Genomic DNA, 21,534 nt, shown 5'->3' with positions numbered 1-21,534 from the left:
GGCAGCGTGAAACGGCAGCTGCCGAGCGACGGCCTGATTGCCAGCGGATCATCAGAACGGCGACAGACCATCTTCTCAAAATCCCCTACGACGAAAAGAATGGACCTCGACAACAGCACGACGCCGGAAGAGATCCCCGACCATCCGCCGGCCGGCCAGGTTCCGCGAAACCCCACCCTGTTCTACTGCAGCGCGCCACGCTGCGGCAAGTTCTTTAACCGCAAAGAGCACCTGACGCGGCACATCCGATCATCGCACAGCTCGCAGCCCAAGCACGAGTGTCCGATCTGCGGGCGACGCTATGCGCGCAGGTAAGACACGGCGAGTGTCTCATCGATCCGTGTTCACGATCAGACTTATTGACAGAGCCGCCACGCAGCGATGTGCTCAAACGCCATGTCGAGAACCACCCGCAGAATCCGCATCCGCGACAGCCCCGACTCTCGCCCTGCAGCGGCTGTGCAGAGCGCAAGACCAGGTGTGATGCGGGCATTCCGTGCCAGCCGTGCACCCGGGCACACACGGAGTGCATCCGCTGGACGGCAGGGTTGCCCGAAACGGCCGTTGCTGGGACGCAAGCGGTCCTCTGGGAAGACGGCAATGACAGCAATCAACGGCAGCAGCAGCAACAGCAGCAACAACAACAGCAACAACACTCGCCATGGTCACTGCTACCGGGCGTCCCGCTTCAACACCAGACTGTGCACACGCCCGACAGCGGCCTGGGCCTGGGCGCCACCCAGCAGCAGCAGTCACAGAGCTTTGCGTCTTCCGGCTCACCAAGCGCCCCGGCCGACCTCTCGGGCCTCGACCTGCAGACACCATACGATCCCTCGGCGCTGCAGCGGCTCATACAGACGTATTTTTCGGTAGTTCATCCGTTATGGCCCATCCTGCACCGGCCGACATTTCGTGTGGACGAGTGCAGCCCACTGCTCCTCAAGAGCATAATACTGCTGGCCAGCCTGATGGAGGATGGCTATGAGCATTCGAGCATGGGCCCCATGGTGTTGAGCTCCGTGTTTGCCTCCCAGCTTATCGGCGACGTATGTGTATGCCTCTTCGGGCTTGAGCCGCCGGCATGGTTGCTGACTCTACGTGCAGGAGCAACATATCCCCATACAGACACTGCAGGCGATGTTGCTGTGCATCGTGTACTGTGTGACGAAAACGGCAAGGTTCTTTCCTTCCCTAGGAAGAATAGCAGAGTCGGAGCTGACGGACATTTCTCGCACAGGCCTGTAGTACAATGCTGTTCCGCGGGCTGTGTCTCAACGGTTACTTAATCGCGGCCTGCCGACACCAGCAGATACTGAGCGGCCGTCATGAGCACCCCGGACTGCAGGACAAGGACGCACTCGAAGTGTGGCTCGCGCAGGAGGAGCGCAACAGGCAAGACTTGCCGGCGAATGACTGGACTGCGGGAGTGTGCTGACTAAGCACAGACTTGCCTTCTCCTGCCTTCGGATGGATGCGTACCTAAGCATTTTGCTGGACCACCCGCCATCGATCCGGTACTTTGAGCTCAGCATACCGCTACCGAAGCTGACCGGGCTGTGGGATGCGACGTCGGATGAGGAGAGGATCCGGCTGCAATGGAGCACGCCGGCCGGCCGTGAACGAGCTCTCTTCTGCAACATCATCCGCGACGCGCTCGAGGAGGACGGGCAGCACAGGCGACGGCGCTGCTTCCCGCTGACGAAGCTGGACTACCACCTCGGCCTGTGCGCGCTGCAGGGGGGCGTGTGGGAGGCGGCAGGCGAGGCCCACAGCTTTGCCACGGACGAGCTTTCGGTGAAGCCGGGACCAGGCAACGCCATCATCGTGTGGGCCAGCCACATTGACTACTGGAAGCGCACGATGGAGACGAGCTGCCGGCTCAGCCAGCAGTACCTGTCGTCGCCGCTGTTGGCTGCGGCGGGCAGCAGCCCTGAGGCAGAAACGGACGACCAGACGGACGACGAAGCCGAGGCCGCCTGCAGCGACGACCGTTTCTCGCCATACACACTCTTGCTCTGGCACATGGCCGCGCTCAAGATGCACGCGCCCATCCCGATCCTACAGGCGTCAGCCAGCCTGCAGCGACTCTCGCCGGCGCCCGTCAGTCTGCGGAATTACGATCTGGGGGCCCGGATCCGCGCGTGGATGAAGACGCCGTGTGCGCGCAAGTCTTGCTGGTACTCTGCACAGATCTCGCGCGTGGTCAACCGCGAGGCAGCAGCAGCGGCAGCGGCCACGGCAGACACAGCCACGGTGACGCCGGCACAGGCGCTGCGAGCCCGGGCCCGACAGTTGCTGCTCAGCCCGCTGGCCAACCACAGCATGTTCCTGGCCGCGATCGTGGCATCGTCATACGCCTTTTACGCGACGTCCTGCAGCGTGTGCGGCATGCTGGAACTGCATCCGGAGATGACGGCAACGGCAGCGGCAGCAGCAGCGGCAGCAGCAGCCACTCCGGTAGTAGATCTCTACATGGCCGACGAGGACGATGCCGGACTGCAGGCCTGGTTCCAAGCCGAGACCGGCCATTCGGTGTGGGGACCCGAGCAGATACCGATGTGCCGCTGCAGCTTTGATGGCCTGACGGCATGGTTGCGCGAGGCGCTTGCGGGTGACCGGACGCTGGAGCTGGCCTTTGTGGCCTATACCGAAAAGCTACGGTCTGGATGAGGCGGACGGGTTCGCTCGGATGACTGTCGCAGGCCGGGAACTCTCCGAAGCGGAAGAGATAACGAACAAGTACGAGAGTACAGATGAGTTTCTGATAGGACAGAGGTTGTCCCTAGTGGGCAGAGGCGACCCACGTGGTTGGTCCGGCGGCACTTGTTCGCCCATGACTGCATACACATATGTGCAGCCGATTACGACTGTTCTGCATGGAGAGTTGTGTCGTCTGTGGGGACGTTCTTATCGGCTGCGTACATGTTCCAGAGTAGTTCGCAATGGCACCCTGGCTCCCGTCTGTCCTTTTGTCTGGTCCCGGAGGGAGGGGCAGAGGCAATTGAGCGGCCGATGCAAAAAGCCTGATCTTATTATAGCGTGGTGCATACGATTTTTAGGCATAGCGGATGCGACGAAGCCCTACTGCCCATGCTGCTAACGATGCTAAAGCCATGGGCCGATTTTCTGACTGCGACGGCCAGGCAGCTGCCCAGCGCATTTTGCCGCGCCATTACTGTACTTACACTGTGATAGTACATATTAGTAGGCCGCCACCCCAGCAGCCACATCAAGCCTGTACCTTCCCCCCCAACTTCTTTGCCGCTAGCGCGTCTGAGCCCCATGCATTGCATTCCCGCAGGCCGTTGAATCGTTTTCTCTCGGCCTCTCTCCCCCATCTCCTCCCTGCCCTTTCTCTCCTTTCCTTGCCAGCCTGGCAGGCCACAGACACTTCCCCGGTCCCTGCAATTCCCCCCTTTGACCAAAGCGCCATCACCGCTCTCCTGACGGCATCTCGTCTGCCTCCTTTTATTTACCCTCCATGGCGGCCGCTTGCTGACGTCCTCTCCCTCCCTTTTTCTCTCCAGACAACTTGGTCTCGGTCGTGCCGCATCCCTGTCTCCTGCGCTTTTGCTTCTCCTGCCATCTACCATCCCCATCTTGTTGCCCTTAACCTGGACGCGCACTTCCCTGAGCATTGCCACCGGCCCTGTCCTCTGCTGCTCTACCCGTGCTTGACGCTGCCCAGCAGCCCTTGTTATCGGGCCTGAAAGCGCGTCCACTCGTCCATTCGTCCACATCATATCCTGCCAGACTCCTCTGCCGGCTTCACATGGAATAGGCACCACCCCTCTGTACATCCGTCCATCCCATACCCCAGGGAGCCCGACAGGCAAACTACTACTTGGACACGTCCTAGCCGACGACCAGACTGGCCGACTGGCCGACTGGCCCTTCGAGACGATCTGCGCAAATCTAGTCTACGAAGCCTTGTGCATATTGCAGCCTTTCCCGTCTCACGCCCTACTTTCTCGTCGCGACGCAAACAGCACCCATCACGTCCAGTTCCTCTCTTCATGGCTTTCCGCTGGTCAGCAACACAACTATGAACTCTCTCAACATCCTCTCTTCGCATATTACGCCCTCAACCAGTCCCTCTCCATCGCGATCCAATTCGATCTCTGGTCTTGGCCTGGTCGCGCCCGAAATCGGTGGTGCGACAGCCAACGGAGACACCGGTAGCGGACACAGTGGCTTTTTGGCTGACCGAAACAGTACGGCCACTACGCCCGGAACAGACGCCTCGCACTACCTCGGCCGGCCATCACCGGGCGACAGAGCTGAGCGCGGCGCCAATATCGGGACCGCCTTCTCTGCTGAATGTGCCATGGAGGAAACCACCCCGCTTCTATCACAAAAGGATATCCATGAGGGTGTCAGCAGCACCGGCCATGTGCGACTGTCAAAGTGGCGTGCCCTGCCCGAACAGATAGCCCTGACGGTCTGGCACTCGATCCGCTGGATGCTGCAGACCCTGGCTGCTCCTGGAGCATATCTGCTGGCCTTTCTCTGCGACGACCAAAACGGCTTCTCGCCGCTCGGTGCAGCCAGGATTCTCTTTCAACGTCCTCGGCCTTCGCCAAGCGACCCGCTCGGCAAGATGGCTGCCCGATTCGACGGGGCCGAACGAGACTATACGTTGGACGAGAAAGTATCAAGACGGCTGTCGACCGACAGTGAGGACGGCTCCATGGCCACCTGGTCGGCTCGCGGCCGCTTCCCCAAGACGCCTTCCTCTACGCTAGGCGTGAACGCGTACGCGGTGTCGTCCGAATCCGAATCCGACTTTGATCGCAGTCGCGTGTCCGGACGAAGCGGACAGGGACCCCGGAGAAAAGGAGCCAGCGACAGCACCGGCCGGAGAGGAACAGTAGGAAGCCGCTCTGGGGCTGACGACGACTTGGCGGCCAACTCGGTTGCAGGCCGGCGGTCAGTCCGCATAAAGCTGAATGACGACACGCTGAAGGAGCGGAAGCACCGCCGAGGACAGTCATCGATGACGGGGTCTGCGCGTGGTGGCAGCAGCAGCGACAACTTCGGCGGCAGTGCCGGGAGCAACGGAAGCGACGGCCCGGCCAAGGACATCTCAGCACAGCTCAAGTCGCCCACGTCGCCGGCAGGAGCCCTGACAAGATATCCGCGCACACCGGCGCCGCCACGGCCGCTTCTCCCGCAGCGACAGCCGTCGTTTCTGAACCTGGAGACGGCCGATCGGACACACCAGAAGACGCTCATCCTCGACCTGGACGAGACGCTCATCCACAGCATGTCCAAGGGCGGCCGCATGAGCACTGGACACATGGTGGAAGTGCGGCTCAACACCACGTTTGTCGGCATGGGCGGACAGCCGAGCGCTGGGCCCCAGCACCCGATCCTCTACTACGTGCACAAGCGGCCGTATTGCGACGAGTTTCTGCGGCGGGTGAGCAAGTGGTACAACCTGGTAGTCTTCACAGCCTCGGTGCAGGAGTATGCCGATCCGGTCATCGACTGGCTTGAGTCGGAGCGCAAGTATTTCTCCGCCCGCTACTACCGCCAGCATTGCACGTTCCGGCACGGGGCCTTCATCAAGGACTTGAGCGCGGTGGAGCCCGACCTGAGCAAGGTCATGATCCTCGACAACAGCCCGCTCAGCTACATGTTCCATCAGGGTGAGTTCTATGTTTTCTGTTTTGATTGTTTGGACTCTTTTCTCCCCGTTCCTCTGCTGACAACAGTCTCAGACAACGCAATCCCGATCCAGGGCTGGATCAGCGACCATACCGACAACGATCTGCTGCATCTGGTCCCTCTGCTCGAGGGGCTCCAGTATGTGTCGGATGTTCGCGCGCTCTTGGCACTGCGTGGCGGCGAGGACGGACGGCACATGTCTTGAGAACGGGGGCAGCCCGCTTATCTTTTTCCTTTTCCTCTTCTCATTTTTTTCTCTTTTGCGCCGAGTGACGATCAAGAGGACACGATAGTCGATGTAGACATTCCACCGGCACGCAACTGGCATGTACACACACACCTAAAGCGAAGGTGATATATTATTGGCATGGCGAACAGCATTTCATCCTTTCACATTCTGTAAAAGCAGAGGGGAACCACACGGGAGACACTGGGGTATTTGGTGGGCAGGATGGCAGCTCCTCGATTGCATTGGCAACAGAGAGCAGATATGCCTTTTAGGAGTTTTAATACACACACTAAGTAAGGGCAAGTGTTTAGGGACAGTGTTGCAGGTGTCAGAAGTACCGTTTGTTCTACGCATAACATACGAGTAGTTTCAGCGCTGAATAAGCCGGAGAGCCGGGGGCGTTTTCTTTCGTTCTCTTTGGTCGACTCTAGACGGTCGTCTGTCCTTTTTGCAGCGGCCGATCCTTGCTGTTTTGGGCGCTTGCGCCAACAATGTGGAGCCGCTGGGGAAATGTGGTGACATCACCAGCCTCATCGCAACACCACATGCGCCAGAGCTGAATCGTTGCTGCCGTTCTGGTCGCCTCGGGTGACGGAAGAGGGCATTGGAATGGCGCCAGAACCAAGGCTGGATACTAGTACACAGTGCCATGTCTTGTTCGGACGTACTCTTGCACGACGCTTTCGCCGCTCGGAAAGCAACGACGTAATTGATTCCTGGGCGCCCCTTAATCACCCGCCTTCGCTTTACATCATCTCCTCTCCCTGTTCTTCCTTCCTTTCTATCCCGTTCTCACACAAGAATTAGAAATACCTCGCTTGTCTCGGCACACTTCGGCTATCCGGATCTGTACGTCTGCTTTCGTATGCTGTCATTCTTCCTCTTGCATCCTTGCTCCCTTTTTTCGTCCCTTTCTTGGTACTATATATACCAAAACGACCCCCCCTTCTCATACATCGATCTGATCTTTTAACCTATCAGACGAAGCATCAGACTTTTTCCAACAACAAAAGAATCTACCTGTCTTGACATTTAGTTCACTCCAGTCACAATGTCTCTGCAGTGTAAGTCTCATACTCTCGGACCGTCCCACTCTGAGATATGTCCCTGACCAAGATCAACAACAGACCTTCCCTCTGTCAAGCCCTCGGCCATTGCCCTGGGCACAGTCTTCAGCCAGACTGCCGAGCTCGTTCGTAAGTGCTATAAGTCTTGCCACATCCATCGATTCTGCTGCACGCCGACCAAGTCTAACATCTGGCAGTCCTGCAACCCATCTTTGGTGAGGCTTACCGCCGTGCCAAGGACTCCCACAGTGCCGAGGAGTTTGTCCGCTCCAAGCAGGCCAGCTCAGCTGCTGTCGCCTGGGGCACCACCTTTATCGGCTCCGGCCTGCAGAGCTACGGTGTTGGTGCCCTCATCAACGCCACCGCCACGCTCTCGTACAAGGGCTCAGCCTACCTGGGAGCTCTGATCTTCCTGGCTACCAGCGCGCCGCAGTACGTGGCCGAGGTCCTGACCGAGCGGCGGCCGTGGGACACCGTCCTGGCCAGCGTGGCCGCAAAGCTGGTCGAGACCGTCGGACTGGCCACCTTCCTCACCTGGTGGGGAACTCGGACGAACCCGTTTGAGTAGCGGGCAGGAGATGATGGGGACGATGGTTGCAGTCTTGTATCGGAACCAAGTGTGGCCTCAGGAGAGCCTAAGAACATACAAAACAATAACAGCTGTGATTATTGAAATCACTAAACATGTCTGATTCCACAGTAGCCTTCTGCATTCTCTAGTCCATGGATACTTTTCTGCGACAAATATGTGACAAATGGTAAATTCAAGCAGCGAGAATACAAAAAGCAGAGCAACCCCATGCCAAAGACGCCATAATCAAAACAACAAACCAGGTATGAAGATAGCGGCCACGCCTCGACAATGCCAGAACAGCTGCCTCCAAGTCTCTGCCTCGCACATAAACGGTGCATGAAGCCATGTCAAAATGTAGGGGAAATTAGGTCCAAAATTGTCCTTCTCGGCCCAGGAATGGGACGTCCTGCTGTTGTATCACGAGGCAGGATCAAGAAACCTGGTGCCTCTCTCCGGTCCGGTCTTCTTCGCACGCTCAGATGAGCCCCTTCATCTGCTTGACGTACTCCTTCTGCACTAGCTGCACAAACTCCTTGTACTGGTCTGCGTAGCTGCCCTCGTCGTCGTCATCTTCGTCATCGTCGTCCTTCTTCGCCTTCTTCTCGTCGGCCTTCTTCGACACCCGGCCCTCGGCCTTGATCATCACCACCGACGTCGGCCGCTTTGTGCGCGCCGCCTGGCCCAGCTCGCCACGGGACACCACAAACACGTACGGTGCGTTCACGTCCTCGCACGCCAGCGGCAGGTGCATAATCACCTCTGCCGGGTTGACGTCGCCCGCAATGATCACCACGCCCGGCACGTTGCCGCCGTCCTTGGCCGACGGGTTCTTGGGCGCCGCCTTGCGCAGGGCCTTGTTGACCTCCTTGACTCCGCGCAGAAGAGCCTGCTGCTTGGCGGCTGAAAGGCGGTAAAGGTCAGCAAATGTGTGCGACAAGAGAGAAAAAGTAGAGAGCTGGCACTCTCACAAGCGGCTGACTCACCTCGCTTCACAATCTTGAACACCTTCTTCTGGTACTTGTCAGCAGCCAGCGGCCGGGCAAACTCAACCACGGCACCCCGGACAATGGGCTTGGGCGCCCGCGGCTGCTTAGTCGACGTCTCGCCGTCTGCCATCTTGTCGTCCTCGTTGACGCTCTTCTCTTGCTTCTTCTCCTCCCCCTCGACCGACGCCGCTGATGATGACAGGTGAGCCTCAACGGCCTGTGCGAGCTTCTCCTTCTTCTGCTTCTTCTCCTTCTTGTCACTCTTGTCCTTGCTCTTATGCACACCGTCCGTCTCCGACCGCTTCTTTTCCTTCTTCTCCTTCTTCTCCTTCTTGTCCTTCTTCTCCTTCTTGGCCGTCACATCAACCACATCCTCAGCCTCCTTCCGTTCCTTGCTGGAAGCCATTATTTCGATAGACCAATTGTAAGCTCTGAATCGGTTGCGACGGTAGATTGCACTGATATATCAATTGCCGGAAATCTGACACTGCGCGATAGAAACGGGGAAGCTGTCAAAATATAGTGTAAAGATGAGAGCCTGCAGACAACGAGTGGCGCTTTGCGAACCGATTTGCAAAAAAAGTTGAGCGTCAAAAATTCCGTTTAGCCTCTTTGATGATTTTTTTTGTTAGGCCGGACGATAAGACCTCTTATCTATTTCACGGGAGTTCCCACGCATCAATAATAATCCGAAGCAATTACTGATGGGATCCTTTGCGCATACGTCGCTACGATAATCATACGAGTACTTCGTGATCATGTACATAATCATTCGTATGTACTTGGCAGCGAACTTGTTGGCAGTAAGCTTGGGATGATTCGTTTTGACAATTTTATTATTTTTTAAAGTTTCGGGTATCAATAATGTCTGGAAAACCGGGTCGTCTTCCAGTGCATTCATCGTCAGCATCCAAACATAATGCTGCCAAGCACACAACACTCGGCCGTCTCGCTCCAATCCATCGTCAACTCTTCCCCTCGTCTCACCCTCCGCTCTCACCAGATCCCGCACTCCACGTCTCTATACTCTTCTGTCCCGGCTGTTGCTTCGCGGGCCGAGTAAAGGCATAGCAGACAGAACGTATAGATAGGGAAAAGACAGAGCGCCAACCGAAAAGTAAAAAGAAAACCCTTTATCCATCCGCATCCCCCCTCCCCCTTTAACCGCGGTCATTCTAATGCTTGCGCCTATAATCCATTTTATGTCTTTCCCCTCCACCTGTTTTTTGAAAAAAAAAATCAAAAGCAATAGATAAAAGGGGTACCCCGTACACCCCAACGCCAAATTGATGCAATATGGACATGTTGCTGGCATTGCAAGTGCCAGTAACATATTCCCATATCTGCTTGGTTCGAGAATGAACCAAAACAGATACCAGGTTGAAGGACCCGCAGAAAATCAGATACGCAAGATTCGATAACATGAATAGTACACGCCCATCCTTGCTTCGAAGCAAGTGATCGCATGGTATCAGACCTTGCGGAAGTCTGGGTGGAGTTAGCTGCCATGTTGTTTGAACGTATGCGAAGTTGTGGGTGCTTACCTTGAAGGACAGGGTAAATCATTTCGAAAGCAGTGTAGATTTCCTCACGGACTTTAGCGCCTGTGAGAACAATCTTCCCGCTGACGAAGATGAGTAGCACGATCTTGGGCTTGATCATGCGGTAGATAAGACCGGGGAACAGTTCTGAAGTAACTGTTAGTATGGAAATTTGTTGCCATGAGGAAGCAGCGAGAAGACAAGAGCATACCAGGTTCGTAGGAGCTGAAGTTGTGGTGACGAGAGGCCAGGCCCTCAAGGCGGATAGGGAACTTGATATCGCAGCTGCCCACAATGTTCTGGATCTTGAAGTCGGTGAACTTCGCATTGAAGCCCAGCTTCTGGATGATACGAGCGTACTTGCGGGAGGCCAGCTTCGAGTCGTCCTCAGACTTGGCACCAGTAACAACCATTTTGCCACTGCGGACATATGTTGGTATACATCCTCTGGAAAAGTGTGGATAGTGAAGAGGCTTGCAATACTTACGATGCAAAGATCAAAGCTGTCGTCTTCGGATCGCGAATACGCATGATGACGGCAGCAAAACGTTTCTATGCAGTGACAGAACCCGGGTCAGCGATACGATTTGCACATGTATCACCCACAGTATCCCTCTCAACGCTCAACTGAGAAGGATGAAGGGGGACCGTGTGTACGAACCGGATTGTACTCTGCATTGCGAGCATGCAGCGCGATGGTCTTCAGGTCAAGCCGGCAGTCGAGGTTGACAGTCGCGACAATATTCCTTTTTACGAAAAAAAATTATGAACAAGTGTTCTTTACGAATGAGACTCAATGGAGGGCAAGACACTCACTGCAACGTCGGCACGATGCCGCTCACTCCCACCGTCGCAGCCGCTTGTTTTCAGTGGTAGCAACCGTTCCCGGTGCTGACGCTGGGTTCGTAGACGCCGCCTTTATGCCGTTAGGCGCGTTCCCATCTTTTTCAGACGGTGGCGTCATGGTGTCCGTGCCTCCAGGAAACGAAAGTGACGTCGGGGCCGTGAAGGCCCGCGCCTGCGCGGCCGTCGCCGGATGGGAGTTCAGCGAGTCCATCGATGTCTGCGTGTACAGACCAGGTGCCGTCGTCACCGTCGCCGAGTTCACCATCGTGACAGAAGATGCCATTGTGGAGACTCTTTTGACTGCGAAAGGATGGAGCGATACAAGAGACCGTTCAGTGTAGACACTGATGCGTGGTAGAAGGGACGAGGAGATGGGTGGTAGCAGGGAATGCGAGATGGACAAGACAGAACAGGGCAATATCGCCGAGTCAAGCTTCAGAGCATGTCAGCAGACACTCGTTTCTCAGACTTCCATCAAATGATGATCAGTCCGCACACTCACAACAGCCGGCGACGAGGCCGAGGGCTGATGACAGGTGTTTTGTAGCGGTGTCGCAAGCGGGCAAGGAAGCGGGTGGGCAGATGTGTTTACTTTTGCGCTGTGTTTGTTGTTGTGGAGAGGATGATCGGAGACCAGTATCGAACGGGAAGCGATGACTGGAGAGATAGTGTGGGTGTAAGAGAAGGCAGCCTACTGGCACAGCGGTCGCCGATATGTCTTTTGGGAAGGTGCGAGCTCGGAGTGAACCGGTCGGAATAAGACAGATGATCGTCGAGAATAGTTCGAGTCGTTGAACTGATGACGATGTTTTGGGGAGACGTCCTATTTTTCAAGGGTCTCTCGCCGGGTCGGAAATAACGAAGGATCCGTGAAATGGCAAACGCTGGACAGACGGGGAAAAAAAAAGGGAAGGAAATATTAGAGACACAGTCGTATCACAGTAGAGAGAGTGAGGGAGCAAATGATATCCCTGTTTGATGGAATGTGTTGTTTGCGATAGGAGGAGCCGCAAAAAAAAAAGCCTAGATCGCGGGGGTAATCGCATGTGTGAGAAAAGGAAAAAGAGGGAGGACATCCTGTCCTTTATATACTTCCGGCCGAAACGCACGGACCAGACGCTAGAGGCAACTTTTGACTGGCGCTAGTCAAAATTTCTGCGAATCACGGGCGATTTGGCAATCTCCTAAGCGCTAGATGAGGAAGTTGTGGCGGATAGAGAGCACGTGATTGATGCGTCAGTTTTGCCGGGATGGACCGCCCTCTCATCAAACTATATCGATGGCGTTATGGATCTGGAGAAAGTAACCTTGTCGGGCGAGATACGATACTGTGTTCTTTTTAACTGTTATTTATTGGTAATTGGCATGCAGGGAAAGTGGGCGCGTCATAGATGCTATGCTCATAGTTAGCTGTAGTCCATCAATAAGGTACGTAAGAGGTTAACTCACCGCTGTGTCACCGACAGCTGAGGCCAGTGAGACAATGCGTGTGAGCTTAACTGCCGCATTGTGTTATGGGCGAACTACGGAGTACTCTATTCGTGCATTATGAACAGCTGTACTTATTCATGTTAAGCGCTACGGCGGAAAGCAGCTGGGAATTTGGCGCTAAAAAGTGGCCACACTTTCGGGATACGTTTATTTGCATGGATACAGGCACTCGGACACGAATGCTGCTCTTGTGCATCGCAATTGCAAGATCGGACATGGATATCAGCGCGGTGCGCACTGATGCTGGCTCCACGAAGTCCACGATGTGGGGATGAAGGGGTATAAAGATACGCAATATCTAAATCTTATTTTGACAAAGGTCTAGACGGTAATTGTACAAGTGTTGTCCAAAGATGGCACACTCCTCATCCTCATCGCAGTCTATGTGCCAGCTGGTTACTCCTCGTTTGCGGCGGTCTCAGCACGGCCGGCCTTGGAGTTGAGGTAGTGATTCCTGTATGGGCCATCGTCAGTCAGAGCGGCCTCGGATTGAGAAGTGAGGGCGTGTGTGCAGGGACATACCGCTCGAATGCCCAGGACATGATGAAGTAGCCAGCAACGGCTGTAGGTGCCCAGTAGAGAACCTGCCGGGAAACCCGCCGCCAGGAGTTGAAGATGGCGTCATGGCCGGCGTGAGCAAAGGGGTTCTGGCGGTTGGGGGCAATGCCGTACGAGATGATGCCGCGCTGCGACTGGATCTTCGGGCCTGCCAGCAATTGTCAGTGCGCCGCTCTTCTATCCCAGCCCAGCGGCATTGGCATCCACCAGAGAGCGATCGGGTAGTCCGTTCGGGTAGCCCGGCTGGGTAGTAGGCGATCACGGTGAGCGCGCATTCGCCTCCCAGTGGGTCCTTGGAGCTCCATTGTCCTCCCCGAAACGGGTTCCCCTCGGCTCTCGCTTGTTTCGGACGTCGGACGTCATCGGCAATTGTACAGTCGTTACTCACCCATGCTACCCCAGTCGCCAATGTAGCTGTAGACGAGGAGGAAACGTGTCAGCAAAGTCCCTCAAGTCGGCTCAATTCTGCGGTCTGGTGCCAGCCGAACGCATTGCCTCCTTCTGCGCAATGCATTCGACACAGATAGAAAACAGCGCAAAATCACGGCGTAACGGAAGGGTCGTTCGTACTGGTTGTATTTGCCTAGCGGGGTGTCGCCACCGCCGCCACTGCGGAGAGCCTGAGACGGACGCATTGTAAGAGATGAGAGTCGGACGGGTAGTCGTGCTGCTCGGATTGGAGTGGAGGAAAAGGTGGTGGTCGTGGACGTGGCTGGCGGTAGCGAGGTTTAAAAACAGGCGAGAATTTCTCTGATGATGAATGGGAGTTGTCGGAATGGTCAATTGGCTGCTGCTACAAAACAGAGGGGCGCGTTTCCGAAATGGGACTAGCGTAAACCCGGAAGCTCGAGAAAATCCGCACCCGCTCCAGGTCAACCAAATGGCATCACAAGTTTTCGAAAAAGAGGGTCGAAGGAAGCGAGCAGTCAGCCCGGGTCGAAAAATCAGAAAGATCTACCTTGTCCGCACGAGCGACGACAGAACGGCCAGCCTTTTTGCAGCGCGCTCCTCCACGGCAGACGAGATACTTTTTTTGCGCACGCGGCAGTGAGGGGCAGAAGCAGCAGGACACCGCATTCCCAGACAGACCGAAGCGACGATGGCCGGCGTACTGGGCCTCCTCTACAAGTCGGTGGTGCCGGCGGCGGTGGGCATCGCGATTGTACAGGCGTCCATATACGACGTCCGGGGCGGTTCGCGGGCGGTCATTTTTGACCGGATGGCGGGCGTGAAGGAGAAGGTGATCAGCGAAGGCACGCACTTTCTAGTGCCATGGCTGCAGCGCAGCATCGTCTTTGACGTCCGGACGAAGCCGCGCAACATCACGACGACGACGGGCAGCAAGGACCTGCAGATGGTCAGCCTGACGCTGCGGGTGCTACACCGGCCCGAGGTGCAGGCACTGCCCAAGATCTACCAGAACCTGGGGACGGACTACGACGAGCGCGTGCTGCCGTCGATCGGCAACGAGGTGCTCAAGGCAATCGTGGCGCAGTTTGACGCGGCCGAGCTGATCACACAGCGCGAGGCTGTCTCGAACCGGATCCGCGAGGACCTGACCAAGCGCGCGCACGAATTCAACATCGCCCTCGAGGACGTCTCCATCACCCACATGACCTTTGGCAAGGAGTTCACCAAGGCCGTCGAGCAGAAGCAGATCGCACAGCAGGATGCCGAGCGCGCCCGCTTCATCGTCGAGCGCGCTGAGCAGGAGCGCCAGGCGAACGTCATCCGCGCTGAGGGCGAGGCTGAGAGCGCCGAGACCATCAGCCGCGCCATTGCCAAGTATGGCGACGGTCTCGTGCAGATTCGAAAGATTGAGGCCAGCCGCGACATCGCCCAGACCCTGGCCAGCAATCCGAACGTGTCGTACATTCCCGGCGGCAAGCAGGGCGGCTCCAACATCCTCCTGAATGCTGGCAGGGCATGATGGCTGTGATGCTGTGGATGGGACGGTGAAGAGGACGATACCCTGTCTTGAAAGCAAGAAAGGGCTGCCGCTTCTTTGAAGAAAACAGACGCGATGGGAATGGTCACTACTGGCGTCTTTCCACGCCTCTCGATTGTCTACATCTACATGTATAACTACTTTACTCCGTATGACTAAGTTTGGGTCTCCCCGCTTCGCTGCTGCCAATAAAAAAGAACAAGAAAGAATAAAAAAGCTTCGAAATTGACTCTTGTCATGCCCTATGTATCGATGTCGGTCATATCCGCTCGTGCCTATCTTACATGCAACGGCGCACTCCCTCGCCCATTCTCCTTTCGCCCGTCCCTGCTGACTCCCCTCTTCAGCCTTTCCCTTTCTCAATGTACGCTTCCGTCAGAACGCCAGAGCTACCTCTGCCAGGCCGCGTCCCAGGAGCAACGAGATGCCCATCCATGAAAGCCCAGCCGTCCGTCCGCTTGGACGCCCACTCCTGCTTGACCTTGAAACGCACAAGATCACCAGCAGCCCGGGCGTCCTCAGCACTGTCGTGCCCCATCAGCACGCCGCTGTCACCCTGTGGCTCAACCTGGATCTGGCGATGCAAATGACGGTCCACCAGCATCTTTAGGCCATAGCGCACAGGGAGGCCTTTAGGATGGGGAAACAGCAGGATGGTGTCGCAGATGGTTGGGTGCACGATGCGCATGCTGTTCAGGTCGTTTTCCAGGCCGTGACCGACGAGTGGCGTCTCTGGGCTGATGAGTGCATATAGCAGATCACGAGCTACGACGGGAGACGACACAATCTGCAGCTGCCGCCGCCCTTCCTCTTCCTGCTCGCTCTTACTGTTGTCGAAGACGGTGGCGGCCGAGAAGGGAAGGGCTTTGGCCATGTCCTCGGGCCAGACGCCAGAATAGCGTGAGTTGAGGTCGATGATCTCTCCGATCGGGCGCACCAGCACATCCAACAGCCTTTCGCCATCGGGCCAGGACGTGGCTGTCACTCGGATAAGCTCCATGCCGTACACGGTGTATCCCATCTCACAGTCGAAGCATACGGCGCGATCGGACGGCACGCTGGGGTTCGGTGGTGTCTGGGTGAAGTTCCACAGCAGCGCCAGTCGCTTTGGATCGCTCGTCTTGAAGACGTGGCTGGTGGTGGTCACGCAACCGGCAGAGTCTCCGACAGCCTGTCCACAGCAGCGGAACCGCTTCGTGTTGTCTCTGGCGCCGCTGCCGGCCATGGCCGCCTTGGGTGGGAAGAAAGCCTTGCCCGGATGATGGGTGCACGAGCCGCCCGACGTCAGGGCGCCGTCTTCCTCCCGACGGCCTGGGAAGACTTGGAAGCGTGTTCCGCAGCGGTCACATAGCTCCCATCCCTTGGAAACCTCTGCAGCTTCGCGGGCTTTCTGAATCTCTGCTTCCAGGAGCACGGCCGGAACGTAGCCGTGGTTTGCCAGGCTTTGGATCGGCGTGAGCAGGTTCTCTTTGAGGAAGGCAACCTCTTCTGCCGAGGTGAGTCCCGTCTCGAGAACAACGGGCTCGGCTGTGTCTTTCCCTGTGTCTCGAGAGCTGCCAGTGCCCTGCTGCATTTGGCCCTGCGCTATTCTTTCTGCGCTCTGCTGCTTACGCAGGTCCTTTTCTCGTATGTCTGTCCGTTCCTTCGTCCATTGGGCCAGCGACATCCGCTTGTATGACATGATGCGGTTTTTGATCGTATTGGAGTAGATTGCCGGCTTGCTGACTGCGCAATTCTCCTCCATGTCCAAAGTCAGCCAAACGAGCTCCTGTGCCGACATGAGGAGCTTCTTCTTGTCGTCTTCGCTGCCGTTGGTGCGAAGCTCGCTGTTCAGACGGAAGAATTCGGCGTGCAACATCTTCACTAGCTTAAAGCGGATATCATGAGTCGCTGGAGCTTTCCCGAGATGCCGTGGGTTGAGCGTTTCGGCCTTTCTAGGCGACACTGTCGTGGCCTCCGAGGCCGTCGGGACGCTTGCATGGTTGGTAGTCTTGTTGCTGTGGTTGTTGTTGTTGTTGGCAGCGGTGCTGATGGTGCTGCTGCCGCCAAAGGAGCTTGTCGGACGCGGGGAGTCTAATACTCGCTCTGTGGAGAAATTCTGCGGTACAGCCAAGGCCGTAGCTGCTGCTCTGCGTGATCCTGAGGCCGGTTTGGGCAGGGCTGTCTTGGCTGGTGCTTCAGTGGCCTTGCGTTTAAGCGGAGGCGGTGAGATTGGCCGCTTACGCAATGAGGAGATGGCATCCGTCTGGAGAGCCGTTTCAGCAGAGGAGACAGCTGGTTCGGAAGAAGAGGTGACCTTGTTGGTCTGTCCTGCGAATTCCTCTGCATCATGAGATCCCAGACACAAATCCAGGGGCATGGGAGGCGACGTGGGATCGTATTCGCCATCACCTAGCTTGACCCGTTTTCGAGGAGCTGTTTGCACAGGATCGGCCTGATCGGCCTGCTGATCGGCCGCGCCGCCAGTAGTCAGGGACAGTGTCGCAGACTCGACCTGAGCACTTGGGTCATGAGTCGATGGCGAGTCCAAAGGCTGGGCCGACGGGTCCTGGACGCCTGGTAGTGGCCATCTGTCGTCATCTCCAGCATGGCGGAACAGGCAGCGATAGGCGGTGCAGGCCTCTCCCCTGGGACAGGGAATGTGTTTGAGGAGGCCGAGTTGGGTGCTCATGCTGGCGGGAAACGATGGCTGTTGACACTCTCTAAGCTATGGCTACGCGTGTGAACAGGATTCCAGACGGCCTGCTCCTCAGGCAGCCTTGAGCGTTTGCGACGGCAGGTTCATGAGATTGCGAGAGATACAGGTCAGATCGAAGAGTGCCTGACGAGAGACGAGACAAGGCTGAGAGAAGAAAGAAAGAACCCGTGATGTTCAGAATAGGGATAGACCTCGATTACCGAGGCGAGAAGGATTGCTGAATTGCTTATTTACATGTTGTGCAGGCGAGCGGATCGAATCAAAAGCATCGAGGGGACGGCAGACGGGTCAGAAGATTGGCGAGGTAGCGTTAGCTGAAGGCTGAGCTGTCGTATTGGCATGGAAGAAGAAAGGCGATCGCCAAAGAAGGCTGGTAATATGTACCAGACTGTGTTGGGCAGCCGCTGTAATTTGAACGGCTAGCCTCCCTGGACGCCCCACTTAATCATCATCCGTTTTAGCAGTGCAGTGAAGTGCAATTTCCTTTATTGGCGAAAAGCTCTATACAGTATTACCTCTAAATCTAAATGTCTGTTAAGGTGCAGAGTACTAACGAAATATGTATGCTGAATATGAAATGGTAGGGGAGAAAGAAATCTAGATGAGAAACTCTTCTTCAAGATAGTGTTTGAGGACGATGTTGCCCTCGTCGTACATGGGTTCAGGACGGCGCCGAATGATGGCGGCATGGCTGTGGCGCATCTTGTGAATCCAGATGGGGTACTTTCGCCAGCCGAGGGCATTCAGAGCGTCGATCATAGCGAACTGATCGGGCGAGAGGGCGAGGGTCTGCTCGTGTTTCGAAGCCGTCGGATCTGAGTGGTCCACCTCGGAGCTGTGCTGCTGCTGCTCGACAGCCGACATGCCTTGGTCTTCGTAGACGAGATGTGCGTCGAGCTCCGCAGCCTCGTTGCCGTCTTCGTCGTTGTCGTCACCGTCGCCGTAAGCCAGATGATCCGGCTCGTGGGCGCTGTTGAGACTCTCGTACGCGCCTTCGGCTGACTCCTGCAGGCTCTTCATCCACAGCGGGACGCGGTACTGGACCACGTCGATGCCGGCCAGGCCGTTCTCGTGTCGCTCGCGTCGTTTCCGGCTGCGCACCGTCTCGTAGGCCGAGTGCACCAGAAAGGCGGTCAGGCCGATGGGCAGCAGCAGGACGAGGGCGAACACGGGCGCCACGTCTAGCAGCGCTGCTCGCGCCTCTTTGGACCACGGGCTGGCCACGACGGTCTCGAGCAGCCAGCGGGCCTTGGACTTGCGGTGCAGCAGCTGCAGCTGGGCCGACATGGCGTGGTGCTTGGTCCAGTCGATGGGCTCGTCGCGGTCGAGGATGACCCTCTCGTAGCCCGGCACGAACTGGAGAGACAGATCGTCCAGCTCGCCGCCGTCAGCCCGCACGGCTGCGTAGGGGTCCGTCTTGGCGATCGCCGTCGTGTAGTAGACCGCGCTGCGGTCGTTGATGATGTTGGCGTACAGCGTGCGGCGACGAAACCGGGCTAGGCCGGCCATGAAGATGGAGTTGGGGTCAGCCAGGACAGCCAGCAGCGGCCGGCCGGTATCGCGGAACGCATCGATGCCAAAGAGCTGGCGACCGGACATGCTCAGGATGCGTGCGCCCAGCGTGTTCCACACCTTGTTGGCCACGCCCAGCCGAGGAGCACGGGCGCCCAGAAAAGGACTGGCAAAGGCAGTAAAGTTCTAGCTGCTGTCAGCACGATTTCGATAAGGGGACGGCATCCCGGGCTGGCTCACCATGCACTCCAGCGTGTCGAGGACACCCTTGGCATGCAGCAGGCCGACGGCATAACGTGCCACCAGCCCGCCGAGCGAGTAGCCGATCACGCTGAGCCGCGTAATGTGGCCGCCGCGTGCCTCGACGTTGGCTAGCACCTCCTCGATCTCTGTGCACACACGCTCGCCACCGGTCTCGATGCCGTCGTACGTAAATGTTCCCCGGTTGCTCTTGGCTACCAGCAGGTTCAGCTGGTCCTCCGGGTATTTGGCCCGCAGGGCCTCTGCAATTGAGGCCATGTGGCCGGGATTGCCCCAGAGCTGTCATATCGCCCATCGTTAGAAATCAGAGCTCTTTCAGAACAAGGCAGACACAACTGTCGAGAAACGCACCCCATGGACGAGCACACAGAGGTGGTTGGCTTCTGTGCTGCCGCCAGTATACTCGTAGTCGGCCATCACGGCAGAAAGAGAGTCGATGTGCGATGTGGTGTGAGGTGTGAGGATGCAAACCGGAGCAACAATAGGGGTTACTATCAGGAAATTCGGTACTTAAAAACGTGAACCACGACGACGGCGTGCATAGCGACGACAGTGATGTCGCAGGCGTAGCAAGACAGCTGATCCTCGATCGTTCCGGGATCCGCCAGATTTCAGCGTGGCTCCTTTTGCGCGTTCCTGCAGCCTCGCCGGCCTGGAGTTAATGGATTTATCGGTAACAGCGGTGCAGCCGAACCAACAGGCCCTGTGCTTCACTGGGTTTAGTGCGTGCTATGTACTCCGTAGCTGCCTATTACCTCCCACCAAGCTATAGGGAGAGGACGACGTGGAATGGCATGATGACGCCAGTCTAACATACAGTCGTGTATGCATGCTCTTTGTAAGATACATAGTCATAGACTAAGTGCCTGCTGGTGCAGCCTTGAGTCTTTACGAGTACAGACGGCGAGGCTGATCACATAGACCAATAGCATGTTGGTTCTGACCACCTACATAATACAGCCATCGACGCGCTTACGCGAAATTGGCAAGTTACAGAATGAGTTCTATAATCCCGTCAGTGTCTGACCAAGATTTTATAGTGCCATCTGATGAACGCGGGCATTGCTATATCAGATAAAGAAGCCTTGGAATTTTCTGCACTCCCGACCTGCGCAGGCTGGGGGAGTTTATGTCCTCCAGTAGGGGGTTGGGTCGGATTACCAGATGATTAAAGATCATCATATATGTGTATCTAGGCAACGAAGGGAGGACGAATCAAACTTACTCGTACAAGAGGCGCGGGAGCTGCTGAGATGACCGAGGCAAAGGAGGAGACTCCTAGGATATGGAGCTGCATGATTTCGCGTGACACGGCATTATAAAGCAAATAAAAACAAGTATATCGAGATTGAACATGGGAATCTAACGTGACGATAGGTCACCAGACGTGCAGGCTGAAAGGTGGACTGTCCCAGTGTTTCAGGTCATCGCCGCATCATGGAGCAACGCAAAAAAGCGGCCCTCGTGACGATGGTTTTATACAAGGGCTTATAGTTCTTCTCGACACACAAACGATATCGTCAGGCAACGGGGGTTGTAGAATGCACTGGCGACAATTTGAACAAGTTTAATATTGCGGTCTGAATGGTTGAAGAAAAGAGAGAAAACTGATGAGGCAGAATTTTCGACGACGAAGTTTATGGACCTGTGGAATCTGCCCGCCCCCACCGCCCTGGCCGTCTGCGTCGATGCGGCAGGGCGCTCACGTGGCCGTGGTCATATTACTCCGTACACATACCCCGTCGAGCTCCAGATATTTTGTGCTCAGCGCACTTTCCCCAAGTAAAATCCATTGGCCAGCTGCTTGGCTGTGATGACATCGTATCAGACGCAAACCCGTCTTTTCTTTTTTCTTTTTTCTGTCTTTTTCAATTTCTTTTTGCTCTGCTGAAGCATCCCTCCGCCCGCTTTGTCTCGTAGCTCGCATAGCAACATTCCTTGCCTTGCAGGACTTTGAACTGGGCCGTTATTACCAACTCGTCGGTCGCCATACTCTTCGAGCAGCCCTGAGAGAGTAGGAAAAAGTGGCAACCTACAAAAATCGCTGGCTTCTGTTTCGCCAATCACCACGCCATTAGTTCCTTCCGGTTTTCACCTCCACCTTCATTCTTTATTAGTTTCCTCCACCTTTTTCCTCTCTTCGCGTTTTTCAC

At 56.3% G+C, this 21,534-nt stretch overlaps 10 protein-coding genes across 10 annotated transcripts; 5 read left to right on the top strand and 5 right to left on the bottom strand.

Annotated features, from left to right (window-relative positions):
- Positions 1-99: 99 nt before the first annotated feature.
- On the top strand, positions 100-1,435 carry CMQ_6486 (c2h2 type zinc finger domain containing protein; the record flags this gene model as incomplete). The annotated part of the gene is made up of 3 exons (XM_014315551.1): positions 100-311; positions 380-1,046; positions 1,238-1,435. The coding sequence occupies 3 exons, from the start codon at positions 100-102 to the stop codon at positions 1,433-1,435; spliced, it is 1,077 nt and encodes a 358-aa protein (XP_014171026.1).
- A 32-nt stretch (positions 1,436-1,467) lies between these two features.
- CMQ_5974 (uncharacterized protein) lies at positions 1,468-2,670 on the top strand (the record flags this gene model as incomplete). Its single annotated transcript, XM_014315039.1, has 1 exon — positions 1,468-2,670. One exon carries the CDS (start codon positions 1,468-1,470, stop codon positions 2,668-2,670), a length of 1,203 nt encoding a protein of 400 aa, XP_014170514.1.
- Positions 2,671-4,045: 1,375 nt separating this feature from the next.
- Positions 4,046-5,875, top strand: CMQ_6361 (nif domain containing protein; the record flags this gene model as incomplete). Its single annotated transcript, XM_014315426.1, has 2 exons — positions 4,046-5,651; positions 5,724-5,875. 2 exons carry the CDS (start codon positions 4,046-4,048, stop codon positions 5,873-5,875), a joined length of 1,758 nt encoding a protein of 585 aa, XP_014170901.1.
- A 1,075-nt stretch (positions 5,876-6,950) lies between these two features.
- On the top strand, positions 6,951-7,534 carry CMQ_6130 (duf1761 domain containing protein; the record flags this gene model as incomplete). The annotated part of the gene is made up of 3 exons (XM_014315195.1): positions 6,951-6,963; positions 7,027-7,095; positions 7,164-7,534. The coding sequence occupies 3 exons, from the start codon at positions 6,951-6,953 to the stop codon at positions 7,532-7,534; spliced, it is 453 nt and encodes a 150-aa protein (XP_014170670.1).
- Positions 7,535-8,015: 481 nt separating this feature from the next.
- CMQ_6255 (small nuclear ribonucleoprotein complex protein) lies at positions 8,016-8,932 on the bottom strand (the record flags this gene model as incomplete). The annotated part of the gene is made up of 2 exons (XM_014315320.1): positions 8,016-8,440; positions 8,524-8,932. 2 exons carry the CDS (start codon positions 8,930-8,932, stop codon positions 8,016-8,018), a joined length of 834 nt encoding a protein of 277 aa, XP_014170795.1.
- Positions 8,933-9,997: 1,065 nt separating this feature from the next.
- CMQ_6369 (RNA polymerase 1 and 3 transcription factor complex component) lies at positions 9,998-11,196 on the bottom strand (the record flags this gene model as incomplete). Its single annotated transcript, XM_014315434.1, has 6 exons — positions 9,998-10,014; positions 10,071-10,214; positions 10,279-10,487; positions 10,555-10,619; positions 10,729-10,813; positions 10,910-11,196. 6 exons carry the CDS (start codon positions 11,194-11,196, stop codon positions 9,998-10,000), a joined length of 807 nt encoding a protein of 268 aa, XP_014170909.1.
- Positions 11,197-12,800: 1,604 nt separating this feature from the next.
- CMQ_6326 (ubiquinol-cytochrome c reductase complex subunit) lies at positions 12,801-13,597 on the bottom strand (the record flags this gene model as incomplete). Its single annotated transcript, XM_014315391.1, has 4 exons — positions 12,801-12,858; positions 12,927-13,110; positions 13,351-13,376; positions 13,533-13,597. The coding sequence occupies 4 exons, from the start codon at positions 13,595-13,597 to the stop codon at positions 12,801-12,803; spliced, it is 333 nt and encodes a 110-aa protein (XP_014170866.1).
- Positions 13,598-14,061: 464 nt separating this feature from the next.
- CMQ_6322 (prohibitin complex subunit) lies at positions 14,062-14,892 on the top strand (the record flags this gene model as incomplete). Its single annotated transcript, XM_014315387.1, has 1 exon — positions 14,062-14,892. The coding sequence occupies one exon, from the start codon at positions 14,062-14,064 to the stop codon at positions 14,890-14,892; it is 831 nt and encodes a 276-aa protein (XP_014170862.1).
- A 361-nt stretch (positions 14,893-15,253) lies between these two features.
- CMQ_6333 (RNA exonuclease) lies at positions 15,254-17,581 on the bottom strand (the record flags this gene model as incomplete). Its single annotated transcript, XM_014315398.1, has 1 exon — positions 15,254-17,581. One exon carries the CDS (start codon positions 17,579-17,581, stop codon positions 15,254-15,256), a length of 2,328 nt encoding a protein of 775 aa, XP_014170873.1.
- A 624-nt stretch (positions 17,582-18,205) lies between these two features.
- CMQ_6376 (duf676 domain containing protein, hydrolase-like protein) lies at positions 18,206-19,798 on the bottom strand (the record flags this gene model as incomplete). The annotated part of the gene is made up of 4 exons (XM_014315441.1): positions 18,206-18,480; positions 18,589-19,306; positions 19,361-19,660; positions 19,733-19,798. The coding sequence occupies 4 exons, from the start codon at positions 19,796-19,798 to the stop codon at positions 18,206-18,208; spliced, it is 1,359 nt and encodes a 452-aa protein (XP_014170916.1).
- Positions 19,799-21,534: the final 1,736 nt, after the last annotated feature.

The sequence above is a fragment of the Grosmannia clavigera genome (assembly GCF_000143105.1).
Source record: "Grosmannia clavigera kw1407 unplaced genomic scaffold GCSC_167, whole genome shotgun sequence".
Taxonomy (NCBI): Eukaryota; Fungi; Ascomycota; class Sordariomycetes; order Ophiostomatales; family Ophiostomataceae; genus Leptographium; species Leptographium clavigerum.
This window is presented reverse-complemented; position numbering and strand designations above follow the sequence as displayed.